At 38.3% G+C, this 21,015-nt stretch overlaps 1 protein-coding gene across 1 annotated transcript in view; it reads right to left on the reverse strand.

The window, feature by feature from the left end:
* Positions 1-20,310, reverse strand: part of ASPG (asparaginase) — a 42,384-nt gene extending 22,074 nt beyond the window's left edge. The window contains exons 1-7 of the mRNA XM_026079585.1: positions 20,182-20,310; positions 16,714-16,825; positions 13,800-13,925; positions 12,223-12,306; positions 11,023-11,149; positions 3,481-3,593; positions 1,917-2,102 (exon numbers count right to left, since the gene is read on the reverse strand). Of these exons, the coding sequence (XP_025935370.1) occupies positions 1,917-2,102; positions 3,481-3,593; positions 11,023-11,149; positions 12,223-12,306; positions 13,800-13,925; positions 16,714-16,825; positions 20,182-20,267 (834 nt within the window). The 5' untranslated portion in view covers positions 20,268-20,310. The remainder of the gene's footprint in view (positions 1-1,916; positions 2,103-3,480; positions 3,594-11,022; positions 11,150-12,222; positions 12,307-13,799; positions 13,926-16,713; positions 16,826-20,181) is intronic.
* Between the last annotated feature and the right edge of the window lie 705 nt (positions 20,311-21,015).

A 21,015-nucleotide genomic window follows, 5' to 3' on the forward strand; every position in this document is an offset into this window, starting at 1 on the left:
GGAAAAAGGAGGACGAAGGGATTTCCTCCCAGCGTCCTTCCTATACGTAAAGTTCCCTCAATTATAACTTTCTGCTGTGCAGATGGATCAGAGGTCAGACATTTAGTTAATTAAAACAAACACTTCAAGGGAAACCATGGGCTCAGCTGAGCCACCTGACTAGCTTGAATGCATAAAAAATGGCCTGCCCGTATGCAAAGATGGTTAAAAGGTTTTATTTAAAGAAAAACAAAGTAAAGCTAACATTACAGAGTTTCCAGCATTCATCCATGATACTTCCTCTGTAGAGCAGTTCTTTATGAGAAGACTAAGTCAATGAAAGAACAAGCATGAACTACCTTTGTAGGATCTGGCTTTGTCAGTATTCTCCTCAACAGATGCCAAGAAAACAGGACAGCCTCCCTCAGTGGATGAGGAAGCAATATAATACATGCTCCACATAAAATATGAAGGCAGAAGTGAACACTTTTCCACATAGCGTTACAGAGGTTTAGCGAGACAAATGCTAGTGACCTGACCAGAATCTCTTAATTAAACATACCAACACACTGGATCAGAGTGCAAAAAGCCATTTTTAGAGGTGTCTATTTGGAGAGTCTTTTAACCAGAGCATAGAAAAGGGTTTTGTTCCTCCCAAACATTTTAGCAAGTTCATTTTAAGCAGGACATCACATAAAAGTCAGGCCTCATTTTCATGTTATTTTGCAAAAACAAACTTGGTGTCTTTTATTGACTCAACTTCTTTCTTCTATGTGAACTGTTCTATGTAATCCATGTATTCCTGTTGTATTTGCTACAGATCACAGAATTACTTCTCAAAATACCCCACTTAAGTAAGAGAAAAATTTAACCAACTCCCAAATGACAACCCATATCAGAAAATATAACACTCAGATACTGAAGAAGTGAAAACAAACTCTTATAAACTCCTCCCCTTTCTGCTCAAAACAGCAGATTACATGTTCTTGAAGCAAATATAATCTAAAGTTGCATTAAAAACAATGTTAAAATAGGCAGGTTTCAGCACTGGTCTAGAGGACCTAAGTTCACCTTACAGTCAATGAAGGGGCTAGCTCTGCCAGACGAGTGGTTGCTCCCAATAAAAACAGGTGTCTAAAACAGGGAGATGAGTCACCCTCTGGCAGTGCTTCTTGGATATTTAATGGTTGGCCTTTTTATAAAGGCGAGTTAAATCAGCCTCCTTCACACTACCACATGCAGCACATACTCTCATATGGCTTTGAGCTCTTACTAGTCTCAGTGATGTCATGTCTTAATACAAAAATAAGAAATTCACTATAAAATGTCCTGAATATTAAGAGTATCTACCCAAAGTCTGCTTTAAGCTAGCCTTCATGGTTAAAAACAACTGATTCCCATTCTGCAAGATAGATGCTTTCTTAGAAGCTGTTCTCCCAATCTCTCACTGAATTCAGTTGCACTTTTGGTCAAATAAACGCTGGCATTTGGAATATTGCTTGGATTTGCAGGCTTTCTTGATGTTCTTATATTGTAAATAAATAACTTCTGGCCTATCAAATATTACTTTATCTGATCATCTGACCCATGAGCTGGCTTCTAGCTCAGTGGCATCCCTTTGGGAGGGATACTAACAATATAATGCAATGGTATCCTGGAGTGCTGCACACAACAGGAGCCAGCAGTAAGTAATCTGGGATTTGAGCTGACTATTTAGACCATTCAGACTAGGAGTAACAGGATCTTGTTTGCAGACAGATATTTAAATCCTTCCAGTTTAAGCTTTTTCTGATATGATTATTTTATAAGCAATATCTTGATAGTCTAAAAAATCTGGTTTTATACACTGGGACTGCTAGAAGAACACAACCAAGTCGCATCAGTGAAATGTTTCTTTTACACAGCAGTAGAGTCTGAAATCATTGCACAACCCTCACCTGCCCTGTAGCATAGACTGTTGTAACAGACCCTCGTAAGCACTGGGTGCAGTTTAGAATCACTACTTTTCGTTCAGTTGCTTTCTTCAGTTCTTCTAGCAAGTCTTCTCTGTTATTTGGGGCATTGCCAGTTCCATAAGTTTCAAGTACAATGCCCTCAATTGGAGGCTGAAGAAATGCTTTTACCTGTTTAAAAACAAGACAGGAAAGAAAGCCAAAGGATGCGTTTAAGTCACATTAAGAATTTCACTCTTTAGCTTCCTTTAAAATTCCTAGAGGGACAGATTTTAAAATAAACTATTTTCTACAGTCATGACCCCAGGGTGAAAAAGTATGCTATTTTTTAAGTGCAATTAACAGGCTATACTGTTGCACCATGGCAGAACAAAAGGATAGATTTACACTTACTAAATAAATACAGAATAATTCATTAATTGAGATTAGAACCCCCCACTCCCACAGCTGCCCAGATTCATTACTTTAGTGAACAAGAGTTTTGCCAATAAATGTCTGCCTTACTAAGGGAGATAGCTTCTCACCTTTCACAAAAGAACATTGCAGTGAAGCCTGGAGTTTTTTGACCCAAGAAACAATTCATTTAATTCACAGCAGAGAAAAAAGGAGGTATTAATTCACTCTGGGCCAGTTGTTAATGAGGTAGCTATTGTATCTCACTGTAAGAGGATGCCTAGCAAAGTTCTCTTCCTAAAAAGATGTATTTTAGGCAACCTAGATGTTTCTTTGTTGATCACATGCTATGTGCAATACACTGTAATCCCCCATGAGGCTGACTATGCAGTTGGAGTTTTATTACAAGTATACCACCCCTCTGCCTTTCCATCTGTTCATATTCACCTAAAAAGAATGCTAATAAAATTGAGGAATGCTACTTAAACTACTGGATTCAATTTAAGATGGCAACAGCCATGAAAGACCTATCACTTTAATGGAACTGGTATTAGAGAATAAAATTTAAAAGACACAAACTACCTAAAACCACAGTTCTGCAAAACAATTTCTAAAGGCTCAGAGCAGCAAAATAACAGTTATCATCTTCAGCTCTGTATCAATACAGGGGGTCATCCTAACCACCAGTGTGAGCAGAACTAAACTTTAAGAAAGAAGCAGGAGTTGTAGAAAAAGCCACAGTCACCTCCACGCCCCCCCCTTCCCCCCACCCCCCATCTTGTGTGCTCTTTGGCAAGGTATTTAATAATATGCTTCAATGTGCAGCAAGAAAGCATTTCCCTTATCACTGTAGCTTGTACCTGTCTAGAAAAGTATGCTTGACCTATTATTAGCCCTGGTAAAGAAATTAATTTTCAGTTCCAAGGCCCAGGCAGTTCAGATTAAAGGTATTTTAAAAGCTTTTGTCAATAGCTTGTGACATGAAAATAGTCTTTGAATGCCCTGGTATTATAAAATGTTTATCAGAAGAAGACAAGATACCTTCCTTTCCCTCCAAAAACCCAACCACTGCTACAACACTGCAGCTTCCAAACTCTGGCTAAGTAAACAAGCGTTTGAGCATCATTTCATCCACTTATTAAGTGGTGACACTTACGGCAGCAGCAGTGATTCCTGGGAAGATTCGCAGAAGCCCAACGTTCCTGTTCATATTGGTGTGAACTCGAAATTTCTTTTTGGTATTGGCTCTCCACACTGTATCCCAGTTTACTGTTAAAGAGAAATGGCCTTCCTCATTTAATATCAAAGACATAATATTAAGTACCCTTGTAGCACTTACAGCATTATCTTGAAAACTGTTTCCTATGTAGGGGATTCATACAAGACAATGTATTTTTAAAAAGAGGAAATGAAGGCCCATTTAAGACAGCAGCCGGAGCAGCTAATCTAACACACCTTATTTATTAAATGCCACTGAAATATGTGTTTAAGGCCACATCCAGGTTAGGCTCAGCTGTGTTGTATTTTAGCTTTAATTCCAAAATAGCTTAGATTACAAGATAAATCAGGATTATTCATCAATATTTCTCACCAGTGCACTTCTCAGAGATACTCCACAAGTATACTTGCTTCAATTTAATAGCATTTTATAGCAAAGACTTCCAAAAGAGATAGTTCAATCTCCACTAGTGAACAGGATGATCTATCAGACACAAAGCTATATACCCATATTATAACCTCTCCAAAAGAGAAATCTCATAGTTGTGGAAAAGCATTTGAGTACAAGACCTGACCAGTTCACAATGTTGAACATGTCCTGCTGGTGCCAAACTTCCCGGTTCAGAGTGCTCGGAAAGCCTCAGCCAGAAGAACAGCATGCAGCTCCAGCATAAGTAAGACATTTACTTGCCACACACCAATCAGAACTTCATTGTTTTGTAATTGGACTGATATCAGCCTGAATTAACGTTTAGAGAGCAGACCTTCATCTTCTCAAACATAAAAGATATGACAAGTTCTGAATGTCATAATAAAGACAAATGCAGTTACTGTAGCCACTAATCACCTCCAGAGTTTATTATGTAGTTACTAATGATTAAATAAAATAGCAAGGATTCAATTAACTCTGATTATACATTTAGAGCCAGAAGCCAGCTGTTTAACTAATAGTTTGTTTGTGTTGCATTATTAGAAGCCAAGTCATGCATTATTGATTTCAAAATCTTACTGCTCCAGTGCAAAAGCACAGTGTTGGTAGTTCTGACGACACCTAGAAGGCTGTGGAAGAGGTTTAACAAATGACAGCCAACAGCTCAGAGCGTCATGTTTCAATGAAAGCAGACCACACCATAAGACTACCTGTTTCTCTATCAAGATTTAAGCTTTTTAGTTTTTGGAGAAAACCCCAAGCAGCAAGAACAGATAGAAGATCTATGTGCATAACACTGACTTGCTCTCAGCCATGTGAAGAGTTACTCACACCAATTACTATTGCAATCTCTTGCCATCAGCAGACAGGCATTTGCAAGAAAATCAGAGGACATTTCAGAGCCTCCATTGAAGCCTGCTCTTTTGCTCTATTACCAGAGATACTAAAAACTACACTACACAAAGTCAGGACAGAAAATAGCAGTCCTCTATAAGACAATTCTGAATTTTTCCTTCCTGTCGCGGTGCCCTAATGTGCTGTCAGCAAGTAGTGGCTCTGTATGTGCTTTCTGAAAAATACTTATTTTGAATCCTGGGACTTGCATGAATAAATATCTGAACCATAAATTGTAAAACAGTTCACAAGCAGTTGGCTTGGCATTGTGTTTATCCTATCAGGCAAACTTCAGCAAATGTATTACTATTACTCTAGGAAATGGAGAATAGAAACACAGACTGTTTCTATAGTTTTTCTGTGAGAAGCTGGCCAGCACAGTTCTGAAATCACCTGGCTGGATTTAGTTGTTGGCCAAGTAGCTCTGGAAGGCCTCCATGAGCTTCCAGATCAAGTTAGAGACCTGCAGGAGATACATGGGTGGGTGCAAAAAGCAATGCGCTTGCTCTGCTTGAGGTCCATATGTCAGGCTAACTATGCTCACTCAGTTAGCACTGCTTTTTAAGAGACAACAGTGTTTGGCAATAAACCCAGTCCTTTCAACCTTCTAACAGATTAATTCTTTAATTCTTTAAAAGCAGCCTCCTCTATGGGCAGGGACAGCAATAAAATTGTATCAAAGATTTCTTTCCTTTATCCTCCATAAGATAGGAGTCTCTGCCAAGACTTCACGAATGCATATTACAAAGTTTGGCAACTACTAGCATCCCTAATAATCCCTGTAACAAACTTGAAGGATGAACTGAGGAAACCTATCTTGGCATGGATCACTGAGAAGATATTGCCAAAAGCAGAAGACTAAGGGGAGAGATCAGAGGATAGGTTCAGAAATGAGGCCTATACCAGGCCCATACCTGTACTCTGCGAGTACACTCTATCAAATAACATATCATCTTCAAGATATATGCAATGCATTCAGACATAGTACTGTGATGTCAATTCCTAACTCTACTAAGAAAGGACCACAGGTTGTCCTTGAGTTAACATTCTTTTGGTCGTGAATCCCATCAGTCTACGTAAGGCTCTCTGTACTGCAGATCACAAATGCAGTGATGAGAGCAGCATAATTTCTACAGGTGTCAGCTTTCCATTAGACAAAAAGTTTGAAAGGCAGAACAAAAGGCCAGTGTGATACAAGAGTCAAAGACAAACGAATATACATAAAAGTCCAAATTCATCTAAGAGTTTTTCAGAATTGTTCTAAGCAAGGCAGAGACTTATGCAGGGCAGAAAACACACCCTTTGCATCCTCCATCTCAAAGATTACATCCCCCCAAAATGTAGAATATTTACCTGATATAGCTAAGTTCAAGCATCTTTATTCTGCTGAACTAACCAGTTGTCCTACAGTCTCTGATCCTAAGGCATAGCAATCTTTTTGTTAAAGCAAAGAAAGTCTTAAGAATTCTTAACAGTCCTTAAGCAAGAAACTCATAGAAATAGGTGAAGTACAAAAAACTGTACATGTTGGTGTTCAGAACAGCTTTTTATCATATGGATAAGAGTGACTAATGAGGGATATTTATGTTTGGCACAACATAGAAAACAGTAACCTGTCCTGACTTGGATGGGCTGTGCTTGTAAAGAGTTTAACTGATACAACGTACTGCATTATGTAAATATGGATACAAAGCTGGGGAACAAGCATAAGCTAGGTTCAGGTCTTCCATGGAAAACAGAAAGCTCTTAAAGCAATGTACATAAAATAGAGAGGTAATGGTTATTTATATACTGTATTCAAAATGTCTTGGCATAGGAAAGATTGTGTTATTCAAGGACCCTTCATTTAAGATATTAAGACCTTTGGTTTATTTTTCCAAACGTAAAAATCACAGAAACAATCCTCTGCTACTCCCAATCTCCCCCTCTCTCCTAAACACTGGAGCTCTTAAAATTACAGCTCAGAAAACAAATTTGAAAGACAGGTATATACCTAAGGCACGAAGCAAACTCTTTAGGGTTCGAATCCTCTGAAGTGTGACTAGCTTTTATTCTCCACCTGAGCATCACTAGGGTAAAGAGATGGGAACAGAAGCTACTTTGCAGTCCCTGGGGAGGCAGTTGTAGTCTCTTGAGCATACTGGTCACCCAGCACTAAGAAAACGCACAGGTGCCTTCATATCCCAGGGCCCAACAGGTAGGCAGTAAGGAAACAACCTAAATATTTTTCACTAAAGAAAAAAAAAAAAAAGGATAATTTCCTTATCTTATTCAGCATTATTCACACACAGACATATGGTGATAGGGTTAGCGGGGCGGGGGAGAAATCAACCTGACTCAAAAAAAGAAGAAAAAAAGCAGCCCTAAACAGTCTATAAAGCAGCAAAAACTTTTGTTAACCGGTGCCTATGTCACAGCCCAGGTTTCAACTCATAATGAGAGTGCTGCAACGAAGAGCGACACCTCCCTTAGGAGTGGTGACTGAACTCCGAGTTATGAAATCAAACAGGAAATACAGCTTTTCATGATTGCGGAGCTCCAGACAAACAGCAACACTTTCTTCTCATCCTTTTCTGCAAGGCTACAGGCAAGTCGTACCATTATATAAGCTCCCCCAGCGTTCATTAGAATTCATGGCGACAGCCAAGGGGTGGGGAGCACAGACCAACCTATGGGTGGAAATTCCTACAGGAGGCAAACAAACATAGACCCCCTTTTTGGCAGTTTATCATAAAACAATTGACACACACCTTTTGAAATGAACATTTAAATTGAATGGTCTCATTGCAAGAATCAACATGCCTGCTTACGAGAGAAAAAAAAAAAAACAAAGTACCTCAGTGAACAGAGCTGGCATTTGCCTTAATATATAAATGACTTGGAGTTTTTACTATAAATAACTAGAACTGCCAACCAAGACACAGACTTGACCAGTGACTAATAGCTTCTCTCTAACAAGACTGTTGGGTAGATGAGCCTAAAAGGGCTTTCTAACCTGCCGCTGCAGTACCAAATCTGTGCACACAGTTACATGGACTCTTTCCATCCCCTGCAAAAGTTATGTTTCTAATCATTCAGTTCTGTACATGTGCACCACTCCCAGAAGTTACATGCGTGTGTGATGAAGAAAGCCCAGCCATGGTAACGCAGCAAGTTTCATATTTGCTTCATTAAGATGATAGAGAATGAAGGAGAGTAATCAGTTATGAAATATACTGAGACTCTTTACACAATTCAAGCGAAACAGACCTCCTCTGTCTCACTCCTTGTCAAAATATGAGAGAAATAAGGCAAGGTCTTTCATTTGATAAGCTTTAAGATTTAAAAAATATGTTGGTTATTCCTATATAATTTATTATTTCATATAGAATTTTCTGATTCTGCTGCAAAAGTATTTCCTATTAACACTGTGTTACTCACCTGAGGAGTTTACTAGGATTTTTCACCACTTCTTGCAAGAGTTTCTCATGCTGAATTCAAAGTCTTAAGAAAACTGACACCTTTGCTGGTCTAAAACTTGATAATGGGACTCTTAGGTGTTGCTAACACAGTTAAGGACCTGGCCAAGAACACAACTGGTTGATGGGATCGGAAATCTATTAGGAGCCTCATCTGAAGGAGGAATGGGGTGAAAAATGGAGATGAATAATGAAGAAGAGAGCTCCAGCTAGGAAAGGGAGGGGAAGAGGACTGAGCTTCTCTCCTCTCTCTGGCTCTGAAGCAGATCACTGCTTTTATACAGCACATCTAACTTCGAACAGCATTTCCTCTTCTCATTCTTACATACCAGCCTGCGATCCTGAGCTCTTATCCCATTACACTGCCCACTCCTGCCATTCTATCACCTCTTCACCGTCAGCTTCTCTGCAACTTTCATTCCCAGCTGTGTTAGAACTGGGGAGCCCGAGGAAGAGTTTCTGCACGTGGCCTACTCAAATCTGGCGTTGTCAGACTGCCCGAGATAATGCTGAAGCAGCAAGAGTCAGCCCCATCTGCAGGATGGTTAAGACATACTATATAAAGTCATTTGAAAAAAAGTTAAAGATGCTAGATTTGTTCAGATTGTTTTTAAAAGCCTCAGGTGATTCCTTGTCTCCCTGAAAGCTTCATACGAGGATTGTAAGAGCAGACACAAGGAAGACAGCTATGTTTCAAACAATTATTTTGGACAAAATAAAGCAGCACTAGTAGATTGCCCATTCTATAAACTATGTTTTTTCAAAATGAAACAATCCTTCAATACTGACACTGTCATCTTGGATAAATGATGCTACCCTAACAGGGTAATCAACTGAAACAAATAAGAATAGAGCCCATCACACCATCAGTTTTTAAATCAGAAATCCTCACTGATCTCATTGGGGCAGTCTATTGAAAAGATAATGGGACACAATATCAGCCAAGGGAAGTACTTAATAACTTTCTCATTTTTCTACTATATACAAGGAATCATAAAACAGACCATTCAAATGCAAGAGAGAAATAGCATGCAATTTGCAGCTTCATTTCATTATTGATCAGTCAGAAAACTGTATGTATTTATACCCTAGTTCGTACAGTTCATAAAAACCCAAGAAAGAAGACTTTCCCCAGTTTATTGCAACAGTCAAGTCATAGTGGCAGACTCTCTAGCTGAGACATGTCTTATTGACCACTACGGTATTTTACAAGCTTCCTCAGTTTGTATGACTCCTATGAACATACCATTTTGATCCTGGAACTTTGCTAAGTGACTCCCACTATTAGGTAAATGTGCTAAGTTTAATTTTCAAAATTGCAGGATGTCTCTGTAGTAGTAGATGTCACTCAGAATAGCATGCTGCATGGCATAGGGCTAGAGTTCCTACTGCCACTAGCAGAAGAATTTGGGAACCCCTTGCTATAGTCCTCCCTCCCCCCTCACTGAGTTGTACAGATGCTACAGTAATAGGCACAAACATTAATGTATTTTTTCCTTACCCCTTAACAGGTGAGGAATATTTAGATTAAAATCTTTTGTTTGGGGAAACAAAGGACCAAGAGGTTAAGTAACTTCTTGAAGAGACAGCAGTCAACCTGAGATCTTCTAAATCTTTTGTGGGTATTTTTACTCTTCACCGTTTAATGAGAAATAAGTGAAGTGAGCATTCTCTAGGCACTAGGGCACTAGGCTGAAATTTAATTTGTTTTCACTTGTGAGAATCTAAACTCAGATGCAAAAGAGGAACAGACCCCTTATTTCTCCATCTGCAATCCTCCACCAGAAATGTAGGAACATCAGATAAGTGTTACTTAGGAGGTCTAGACCTATATTTTTAGGTAATATTGGAGTTTGTCATCTAGGCCTAGTCCTTTCAAATATACTTAGGCTATCCAAGAGCAGCTTGCATAACTCATTGTATTTTTGAAAACTGTCCTTTAGTAGGTTTTGACAACTCCTCATTTGGCCAGATTCCAAATGTGTCTCTCTTCTCCCCTCTCCAAAGAAAGGGTGTCATTTATCCAAGCACAGACATCAATGGGTTAATGACTTTGTAATCAGATACTGTAATCTTCATGCAGTTTTTAAAAAGGTTTTCCCTCTCCTTAAAGAACAGAATCACAGAAATTGTAGGGAGTCTGAATAAGTCAGGGGGAAAAAAAAAAAAAAACACAGAAGATGTCCTAGGTCTGCTATTTTCAGTGTGTTCCCAATTCAGACAGGTCCTAAATATCCAGTACAACCTCTTACAAAATGACATGCATCCAACATCGGCTTGTTGAAGCTGCATGTACTCTGCCATGAGTCTTTTGCTTGATTTCGGAGCCCAGCATGGTCATTAATTGGATTAAATTCATTGTTCTTTCAGTCCTACCCACTCCCTCCTTTTTATCCTCAGAGCAAGCATTTTCATGACACAGGGGCAACATTCCCTCTGGTAAGTCTGAATGTTTAGTCAAAGGCAGCCTGGCTCATATCTATCCCCAGTAGATAAATGCAGTTGAATCACAAATTCTTAAAGTCTTATTAATATTTAAACAGTTTCAGAGCACAAGAAGTGGAGGCAAGATAGAGGGCTTTAAATATATATCAATGTTTAAAAACAGCCTTTCAACTATATAAGCACGGACTCTATTCATCTAGAGTTCTATTGCATGTGGCACAAATTACAAGGCTTAAGAGATGATGTTGCTTACTTTTAATATCAACCTCAGCATTTGCAAGTGGAGGCAGGTTAGGTGAGGAAAAGGCATTGAAACTCTCAGCATCCACCTTAGTCACCCTATTTCCCCTGTACAGTTTATTATAAAAATACAGGCACACCTGCAAGACAAGTAAAGAAACAGCTCTATGAATAAGACAGTAATTAAAAGATTCAGTAGATAAATACTGCAGTCTGTCCTTTATAAAGTGTTTTCTAAATCTTTAAAGCAACTCAGAGGCTAGTAGATGTTTACAACTCTTACCCTTTCAAAAAAGAATTGGCACATCTGTCACATTGGTTTAAGAATTTAAGAACAAAACAAGTTAAGAGCTAACTAGTTTCGTAATTCTCTCATGAGGCATAGTCTAGGAGACAGCAAGTTTGCTTAAGTCCACTTCAGGGACAGGGGAAAGGAGCAGCATGGACTTATTAAAAAGTTTATCTATTATATCTAAATTCAGAGTCCAAAACCTTAAAAAAGGCCCAGTGAAAAAGGATGATAATTTTTAAAATAGTCAAACAACATTTAAAACTAGGCCCCTTTTCAAATCCCTTAAAAGTGTCTCAAGTGAAATTTGAAGGAAAAAAGATATTTCAAAGTTGTTGTTAGTTCTGAAGATCTTGGCCAGTCAGCTATTGCTGTTATCCTACAAGGAACTGGCTGTGTGAGCACGGGCCGAATTGGAATTAGGTGTAATCTGATTAGTTTTCTCTCAGGCTTTGGGCCTGTGCAGTGCCACCATCTTTTAAAGGCAGGGTGCTGAGAGCATGCAGATGCTTTCTTGTCTATTATGTGTGTCATCCTCAGCACTTCAGTCTTCAGGAACCAGAACCAGAAGATGCTGCTATCAGTTCTAGAGCAACTTTAGAACTTCAAAGTAACTTCCACTTCAAAAACTGACTTAAAAGTGTTTAAGATCCCACATGTTTGCAAAGGAATTTCAAGTCTGCTGCAACCTGCATTTCAGACTTGATAGTCTTTATAGATTGTATGTAGGAAAAATGGTATATGAATTCTGAAAATAAAGGCATGTGCTTTGTCATGCAAGGGTCCGTTACCTCAGTGGAATCCATTTTTTCCCTTTTTAAGTGCAATTCTTTACTACTTATCAGACATTTTGAGTATCTAAGTATGTGTTCTAGCTAGAGGAAGAAAAGCAGCTTCTGAGACAGTTTTCACAGGCAAACAGACCTCAGGAATCACGAACTGCCCAGCAAAGAGCAGCGCCCCCAGTAGGTTGGCTCGGCCGTCATTCCTCAACTCGTATAGGGGCACCTAAAGAACAGAGATTGAAATTAAATACTGTCCATTACATAAAGCCTACACAGCAGAAAAGAGTCCAACTTATGCAATACAAATACATGAATAATTTATGTAACAATGATTTATGACAAATAAAGTTTACTTCTTCATCCAAACTATTTTAGACTGAAGCAGATGGTAGGGTTTCCTTCTGTGCTTAACAGACTTTTATAATTGAGTACTTAATAATATAGAGATGAGAATGACTGAGCAGTTGTTTTTAGAAGTAGAGACTGATTCAGGAAAAATAGCAAGAATAGAAAGCAGGCACACTCAGTTTAAGTGTTTGCGCATGGGAGAAGTGATTGTACAGAGAAAAAGCAACAGCCTCGGTTCATACGAACTCTCACGACGGGCTTCAGAATGGCTCTCTTGCACCATCTTTCCTCACAGAATACAAAAACTGAACCAGCAGGTTACTACTGACAGTAAAGGACAAGATTAAAAACAGAAATTCAGTCTGCTGAGTGAAGCAGTGATGACTTCTATGCCTTTTTAGATTGCCTTTTTATTAATGGAGAGACAGAGCTCCTTTCAACAATGAAAAAAAATCACATGCTCTGTTGCTGGATCATGTGTCAGGCAGATCTCCAAAAAATAAAGCAAAAAAGAAAGTAGAATCTTGAATATGACGTTCTGCGACCAGACTGCCCCATGTCAAGACAGTAAGTGGGAGTCTACTTCTTCCTAGACTTTTGTATTTTGACTTCAAATAGACCACATGTGAAAGGGAAGTTATGAAAAGGGGGGGAAGGGAAATGTTACAGTGCTATGTTTCATCTCTCTTTTGTCATTAGAGCTGTATTTTATGCTCAAGGAAGCTATTCTAGTAAGACAACCCCTCCCCCTCAGACAATATGCAAAGGTCTGATCTCTAGCTAAAGGAAAGAAATTAAAAAATCTAGTCTTTAAAGTGAAAGAAACAGACCATGTTAGATGCTTCGTGGAACAGAAATGATCAAAAATGCATATAATGCTTAGAGAGTATAAAAAATGGGGAAGAATGCAACAAAGATAGGAGATACCAAAGAACAATGAATAACATAAGACAGGGTAACAACTGCTGAAGTAATACGACTGCATGCTTCAGGGCTTTAAAAGAAAAAAGAGACAGCTAACAACCAGCAGCCACCTGAGGCTGGAAAGATGCTTCTCATATAAACAGATTATTACACAATGGCCAATGACAGGCTCTTACATCTTTCTCTGAAGCATCTGGCCCCAGCCATAATGAACTACTGGTCGGATTTGGTACAGATTTATAAAGTCACTAATGATAAAATTATGGGGCAGATCCTCAGCTGGTGAGTCCTTCAATTGTCACTAATTTTTATCAGCACAGTGACCGTTCACCCTGGTCACACTGCATTACTAATGTACACAGTGATCAGCAGGATACTACATAGTTCTGCATATAAGAACAGAAAATGAGGCTTCTGACTTTAACTTCAAATTAAGTCCATTACCTGAGATCCTGTCATAACAACAGTTTTGCCCAAGTTCTCAAACATGAAGGATAAGGCTGAGGCTGTATAGGCCATTGTATCCGTACCATGAAGAATCACAAAGCCATCATACTTCTCATAGTGTTCCTGGAGTTGGAGAGACATTTTTCATATTATTAAATCAACACATTGGCATCAGTAAGTGAGGTGCAAACTGCATTATTTTCACTGATACAAGCAGCAGTGTAACACTTTAAGGAAGTACTACAAGCATAATTCCTCTTAGAGTCATCCACATTTTCAGTTTAAATATAATCAAGGGTTAATCGGACAATAAGCACTAGAGCTAGTAATTCTAATTATGGAACAGTCAAAGAGATTCTTCTATGTATACATATTAATGCAGCATTTTTAAACCAGAACACTGCTAATTAAGAAAAGCTTAGCAATGGCTTTAAACAGGAATGTTAACATATGCAAATTAGTCGTATAGTCTGATTTCTTGTTACTGCTTTTACTTTAGGGATTACACCATTTACAGGAACATATTAGGCAAACCAAGGCTATCATAACATACAGAAATAACAGTCCATTTGATCCAGTTGGCAATTTAATCCAGGCAGGCAAATTGCCAGTGTAAGAGTGCCCTCTTCTGTTCAGAAGTCAACCTGTCTGTAGTAGTATGTGAATTCTGCCATAGAGAGGACTGATTATTCACAGTTAAGGTACATGCACTTGCTGCTGTTTTTTGAATAGTCCCTTAGACCATCAGGTGTGTACAAATGGAAAAAGGAATTTTATAATAAGATCAATCCACGGATAACTTTTAATGCAAAGTCATGAATGGCACCGTTCATCCTGTTGGAATAAAGTTATCTGCTGGCTTTTAGAGGAAAAAGGATTTGGTTCCTCTATTTTAAGTGATGCACATAGTAAACATTGTAGTAAGAGACAATGATGGCTTTTATTACTACTTTTCATTTGCTAACGTGGAAAGGATTACACAGAAGTCTAAACAAATATGCAAAGTGCCAGAAGGAAAAAAAGGTTCTTTCCATGGAATCAAGCCAGATTTTTATTTAATTATATTTCTTATGCTACAGTAGGCACATTCCCTTGGCATCTCCTGATAATAAGGTCACCTCCAAACCTACCTTCAGATTTCTACTTGTCCTTTTTCTATTTCTTCACTGATGATACTCGCCCCTACATGTTGCTGCCTACTGAAAGTTTCGGGGATTTTAGTTTATTTCTAGCAGGTTAGTCAGCACAACAACAGTCAGTGTTGCAAGATCTTTCTGTAGGCCAAACTACAGTATGCTGTAGTTATTCACCAATGCAGTAACACAGTAAGCAAGTTTCAAGGGCAGCCATCTGAGAAATAGCCACTTGCCCTCTCCAAGTTAATCAGTATGCTTCATGAATATTTTTAGCCTTACGAACTTTATTCAATGAGATAGAACACAGCTTGGCTTAAGCTTCATAACATAGAAGATCAGGCTGGGAATTAGGGAGAAATCCCACACAAGCATCTCTGAATGTTTCAGTCTGAAAAATCTTCAGCACATTACTGCTTTGCCAAGTAAGAGTCTAAAATGAACACAAAGTGACAGTGCCTATATATGTCAGAATGCTGATGGGTTTTTTTTTTCCCTTCTCAGCACTTTTCACTTGAATTACATACACTGGATATCTATTTGTACATACAGAGAAGTTGGATTCTGTGTATGACAAAGAAGCATTTTCTGAGATCAGAAGTTGTAAGAAAACTAATGTGCAATTAAGAAAATCAGGTAAGACCTCTCCTGTTCAGCACGGCATTGTCTTCCTCCTGTTACTTTACTCTCAGCCCTGGCCTGCTCCCAGCTGTACCCTGCTGAATCCTAGAGGCTCGCCACCAACACGCCAGCTTCGTCTCTTCTTCGGCCCTTGTAAGACGCATTCTACAGGAGCATCGTCCCTCGTTTGGTGGTTTCAGGATTAGAGGACTTAAAGGTGTAAGACTATTACATGATCTTCAGCAGTATTCTCAACATTATTACACTGTTGGTGTACATTGGTACCCTTGGGGGAAGGAGGAAATTCACACTATAAAGCCCATCATCATAGAGCAAGCAGGAGTGGAAGAGCAGTATCTTACTAGGTCCACGGTTATTTACTACTTAAGAGCTGCGTATGAATTCCTGGTGTGAAGTATTTTAAATGTTTCATACTTCTGCTTCCTTAAAAGCACACAGGTAAGTTTAGATGTGGGGACAGGAACAGAGAAGCGATGACTTTTCATCTAGGGAAGGATTTAATGAGTTTGTCTACACATACAGAAATATCTAGGTCTTTAAACATTTCCCAGTATGGGGAACCTAACCACAATAGCATTTTTTCTACCAGCTGCAGAGCCAAAGCTAGTCGTCACTCTGTGTCCAAAGTAAGAGAGGCATAAAGATATGAAATTATTTTCAATATTAATAGTCAACTATTAAGCTATTTGCACAGTCAAATGCTGTGCAACTAAGCAACCTCCAATTAAGTCACCTACACCTAAGGATTTTATTCAACATTTCTGGACAGTTAATTTAACTAAACACTTTAGAACAATTCTATCTACATATTACACACCTTATTGCAATCATATTTGTGATTTTTAAATTTATTTTCTTTTATAAAATTATGACATGGCTTATCAGTGGAAGAACTATATAACTTTAATAAGTTTGCAACATTTCAGAAGGAAAAATTTTTCCTCCAATCTTACATGCATAATACTTATCACTTTGCAGATAACTAAACCGGGTGTAACATCCTGCTTAACATTTATATTTTTAACAAATAAATACATAAGCATAGCACTACTGGATTGTATTATCTTGCTAAATATATTGGATATACTGCTGTTTCGTGTAAGCAGCGAATGAAATCTCATCCCACACCATTGTACCTCAAGTTTCCTTGCAATTTTGGCCCAGTCCTCTGGAGTCATGTTGGAAGAATCAAGTAATGGCGAGAGCTCCAGGATTGTGTAGACAATTCTTTTGTTTTGCTTAGAGGAGCTATGAAGAAAGAGAATTGAAAAAAGTTTCATTCTTAGAGCTAACACTAGCTCATCACTTCTGATTATTTCACTAAATCAGTAGTTTTTACCCTTCTCCCCACTACCATCACCAAGTCTATGGTGCAAAACTGCTGTCAAATTTGGAACATTAAGTTCCAAGTTTAGAAACTCATGGTCTGATGTGGTTTAAAGCACAAATCGCTAAAGTTAACAGACTTAGAATTTGGGATGGGAGGGAGGAGTTGTCAAAAACAAAGGCGGAAAAGTAGAAACCAGACTTACTTTACTAAATCCTAACATTTGGAACTGAATTCTAACAAAGCTGATACTAAGTGTTAAGGTTTAAAAAAACGCTTCACAAATTATTGAGAGGAGTCTGTGAAACTCCCAGTGCATACAGGGGTCAACAGAAGAGTTGCAACAACTTTTTAATGCTTTGATAAATATACATTCCCTGACAGGCAGAGTATCTTCTCTTAAGAGTCTTATGACTGGCCTTCATTTCTGTGGCCTTTACAAGATCCACTCTCCTCAGTTTCTCTGACCTCAGATTTCAGAAGAGGCTCTCTTGGTTAGTCAAGACCTTCAAGAAAAGAAGGAAACTGTTGCCTAGAGACCCAGTAAAAACCTTATTGCCTTTGCTCGTAACAGGCTAACTTTGTAAAGCCCCAGTGCTAGCCTGCTAGGCCTGTTGCCACCGTGTTATGAGAGCTTGCTGTATGAATTGAAACTTGGTACTGGCTGTCTCTGGTTATGCCGTGCAGTTTAAGTGTGTGATAACAGCAAGGATCATAAAATAGGTCAGCATAGGTTGAAAACAGAGGCCCCAGGACTATAAACAACTCACTCACAATCAACTACTGGCCACTGAAGAAATGCAGCCTTGAGAGCTGGGAGAAGACTGCCTTAGGTACAATAAAGACAAGACAAAGCAACTCATTTTAAGAAAAAGAGGCCAGTCGAGCGATAGGATGGGCCTGCAATGAGCCAGGAAATACCTCATGGGCCCAGGAAGGTAACACTTTCAAACACCATGCAGTATGTAGTCCAGCAGATGGAGACCAAAGCCTAAGCATGTCTGGACACAAACTTAAAGGAAGTTTTCAGAGTAGAAGCGAGGGAGAGTTTGCTGAAGTAAGTTTAAGGCTAAGACTGATGTCTCTAAGTCTAAGTTACATACATAAAAAAGTGAATTACAAGGTTAAAGTGACAAGAAACAAAAACATTTTTAAAACACTGGAAAACAGAGATTTACTTAACAGTTGGAATGTGTTCCTATATAGCAATGCAATGGCCAACAAGCAGCTAACAAACCAGAAATATTGGGCCAGCAAGAGCCAGCTCTGCYCTTGCTACTTTCTCTTCCAAGCAAAGACATCCAGGAGCATGTTTAATAGGGTGATCTTCAGTGCATTCACAGTGCTTCCCCCTGCTTGGGGATCATGGAAAGTTAGCTGCCAGCTGCAACAGTCTATATGAATAACTGTGATAGATAACTTCAGCATTTACACTGGAAAACAGTCAAAGGCTATAGAAAAGATCTGGACACTGCACGCTGTATGAATGTGCAAAAGAAAGTTCCTGAAATAAGGTGTTTAGAGCACAGAGAAGAAAGCTGATTACCTTCCCTCAGCATTTGTAACAGCGTATTTTCCTACTTGCTATTTTTGTATACATACATAGCAATATAAAATATGCAAAAGTAAGAGTCAATTATCAACTCATCAACTAATAAAATCTGCAGATCCACTCCTCCTACGAGGCCTTACAGCAGAGAGAGCGTGGGTAAAGCTTTCATTCATAACTAACTGACATACTGTAGCTAAGAGGTTAGGTTTCATGTAAAAAAAATGCCTTGTTGGATAGCATATTCATGCACACTGACTAAGAGCAGCTTTGGAAGTCAGTTGAAAAACTGTGAAAAGAAAGCCCCCCTGCGGAAGTGCTGCTTAAATAAAATTATGAAATTCTAAATCCCCAGACCAGCCTAGTCCACCACTTTTGATGCATCTCCTCCAAAACAGATCATAAGTTTATATCTTTTTTCATTACACCAGCATTATTACACAGATATACAAAGTTCACAAAAGACTCCTATTTTCTCCCCTCAGAAACATACAATATTTCTCAACTGCCTAGTTAAAATATCACTCAACTAGTACGAAAGAGAAAGTGGCAAGTTGCCATGACTAACCTCCCTAAATGGCACTTAGTTGTGCCAGAAAAACAAGATGATTTTTTTAAACTTCAATAAGCTCTTGATCTGAATGATTTTTTTTTAGTTTTTTTTATTCTTTATAGAAAACATACTAGGAGATGTATATTCAGGCCCCAAATGGTTTTACTAGCACAGTTTTGTTATATTTGAAATTCTCTAAAGCATTTAAGTTATTCAGATATAAGTACAGTATTGTAACAAATCTCCATTTTTCTTAGTATAACCATCATATTTAACAAAGATTTTATGTTCACATCAATACTACTCCACCAGGAGTCCATTTCTTTTTCCCTTACCCCTTCTCCTGCCACCTCCCTTTTAAGGGCTTACTTTTAAAAGCTTAACAGAGACCTGAATGCAAAATAAAAAGAAATTAATAAACCTTACGTTTTGTTTGTATGTCCTAATTTTTCTCCTTTAAGATTACGGAATATCCATTTTTACTCTTATAGCAAAACAGCTATAGTCCCATTTATTTTTGAACGACTGTGTAAAATCATCCTTTGTGCAATATTAACATGTTTACAGGGGTACAGTCATTCATCACAGCTGGGGAATATCTCAAATTAGCATACTGCCCTCTAAATAAAACCTATAAGCTTATTAATCATTGCCCAACAGTTAAGAAGCAATGCAGATTAATTATAAGCCCATCACTCATTATCATAATGTTGCATAAATTTGGGAAAGACAATCAGCTTTTACAGTTTTCTAAAAACAGAAGGCCTGCAGAATTAAAGCATGGGGYCTATTCATGGATGCATTAATTAGCTGCTACTTTTCCAGACATATGCTGGAGATAATTTACACAGTGCTGTATATAAAGTTTTCTTAGTTTCTATGGAATATTTGTATGTCTGCACAGCAGCAAGTTAACATTCAGAAACAGAAAAAATGCAGAACTAAGCTGCCTAGAATGCTTACTTGTTGTCTAATTTAAAAGTTATTTTTCAAGCAGCTATATAACACTTGATTAGAAATAGCGCCAGACATGTAGTTTTTTTCCTTTTAAGCCCTTTTAAGTATTTTTGCTAATCTCATACTGGGATCTTCACATTAATGGTTGGAGATTTAATTCTCTGAAAATTAACAGGACACTTCCCAACCCTCCCTCTCCCCAAGGAAAATGTACTTACGGGAGCACCAATGTCTTATCTGGATATTCATGCGAGTCGTACAGCTTTTCTTCCCGGGCGTACGCTTCGTCATGCAGCTGTGGCATGTTTTTCAAGCTGCTTACTAACTTATTGGCCTCAGGAGTAAGTCCTTAAAACAAGGAGAAAATGAAATAAATAAAGGAGCAGGTTGGGAAAAAAGAGAGACACACAGTAAGGAGAGAAGAAGTGAAGTTACACAAATATTTGCTCATCCTTCCAAATTAAATTTAAACAGTCTATCAGCAATATGAGAATGTGAAAACAGGATATAACCAACAAATCTCTGTGCAGTTACTCCTTTCTTGACTTGAAATAAAAGAAAATCCTTTATTTAGGAGAAATGACATCACAAATTTCCTTCACATCAAAAATTTGTGTTTACTTTTAATTGTTACTTGTATGCAAATATTGATCAGCAGTAGGGGCAGGAGGTCAAATTTTGCAGCTGTAGCACAAAGCTGTCCTTCTCTTTTCCATTTCCATAGCTACTCTCCACCTAGTGGCATAAAACCGAGATACATTGCTTCATACATTCATAAAGTTATGTGAAATTTTTACCTAAGCTTCTTAGCCTAGAGCAGTATTGGCAGAAACAGCAAAGTATTAGCCCAAATGTATTGGAAAGCTGCAGGTAGTGCCTCACTGTCAAGAGCAATAGCAATTACAAAGAGATTAAAAAAAGAAAGGGAAAACTAAAACAAACCCCATAGTAGGTAGCAAGCATTAACAAACATAGACAGAGATCTATACAAAGATAGAGAAATCTCAACTTCTCAGAAGAGTGTCTTAAGTTTTAAGTGCTCTGACCACTAG

This window comes from Apteryx rowi, unplaced genomic scaffold, assembly GCF_003343035.1.
Source record: "Apteryx rowi isolate R43461 unplaced genomic scaffold, aptRow1 scaffold_5, whole genome shotgun sequence".
NCBI lineage: Eukaryota > Metazoa > Chordata > Aves > Apterygiformes > Apterygidae > Apteryx > Apteryx rowi.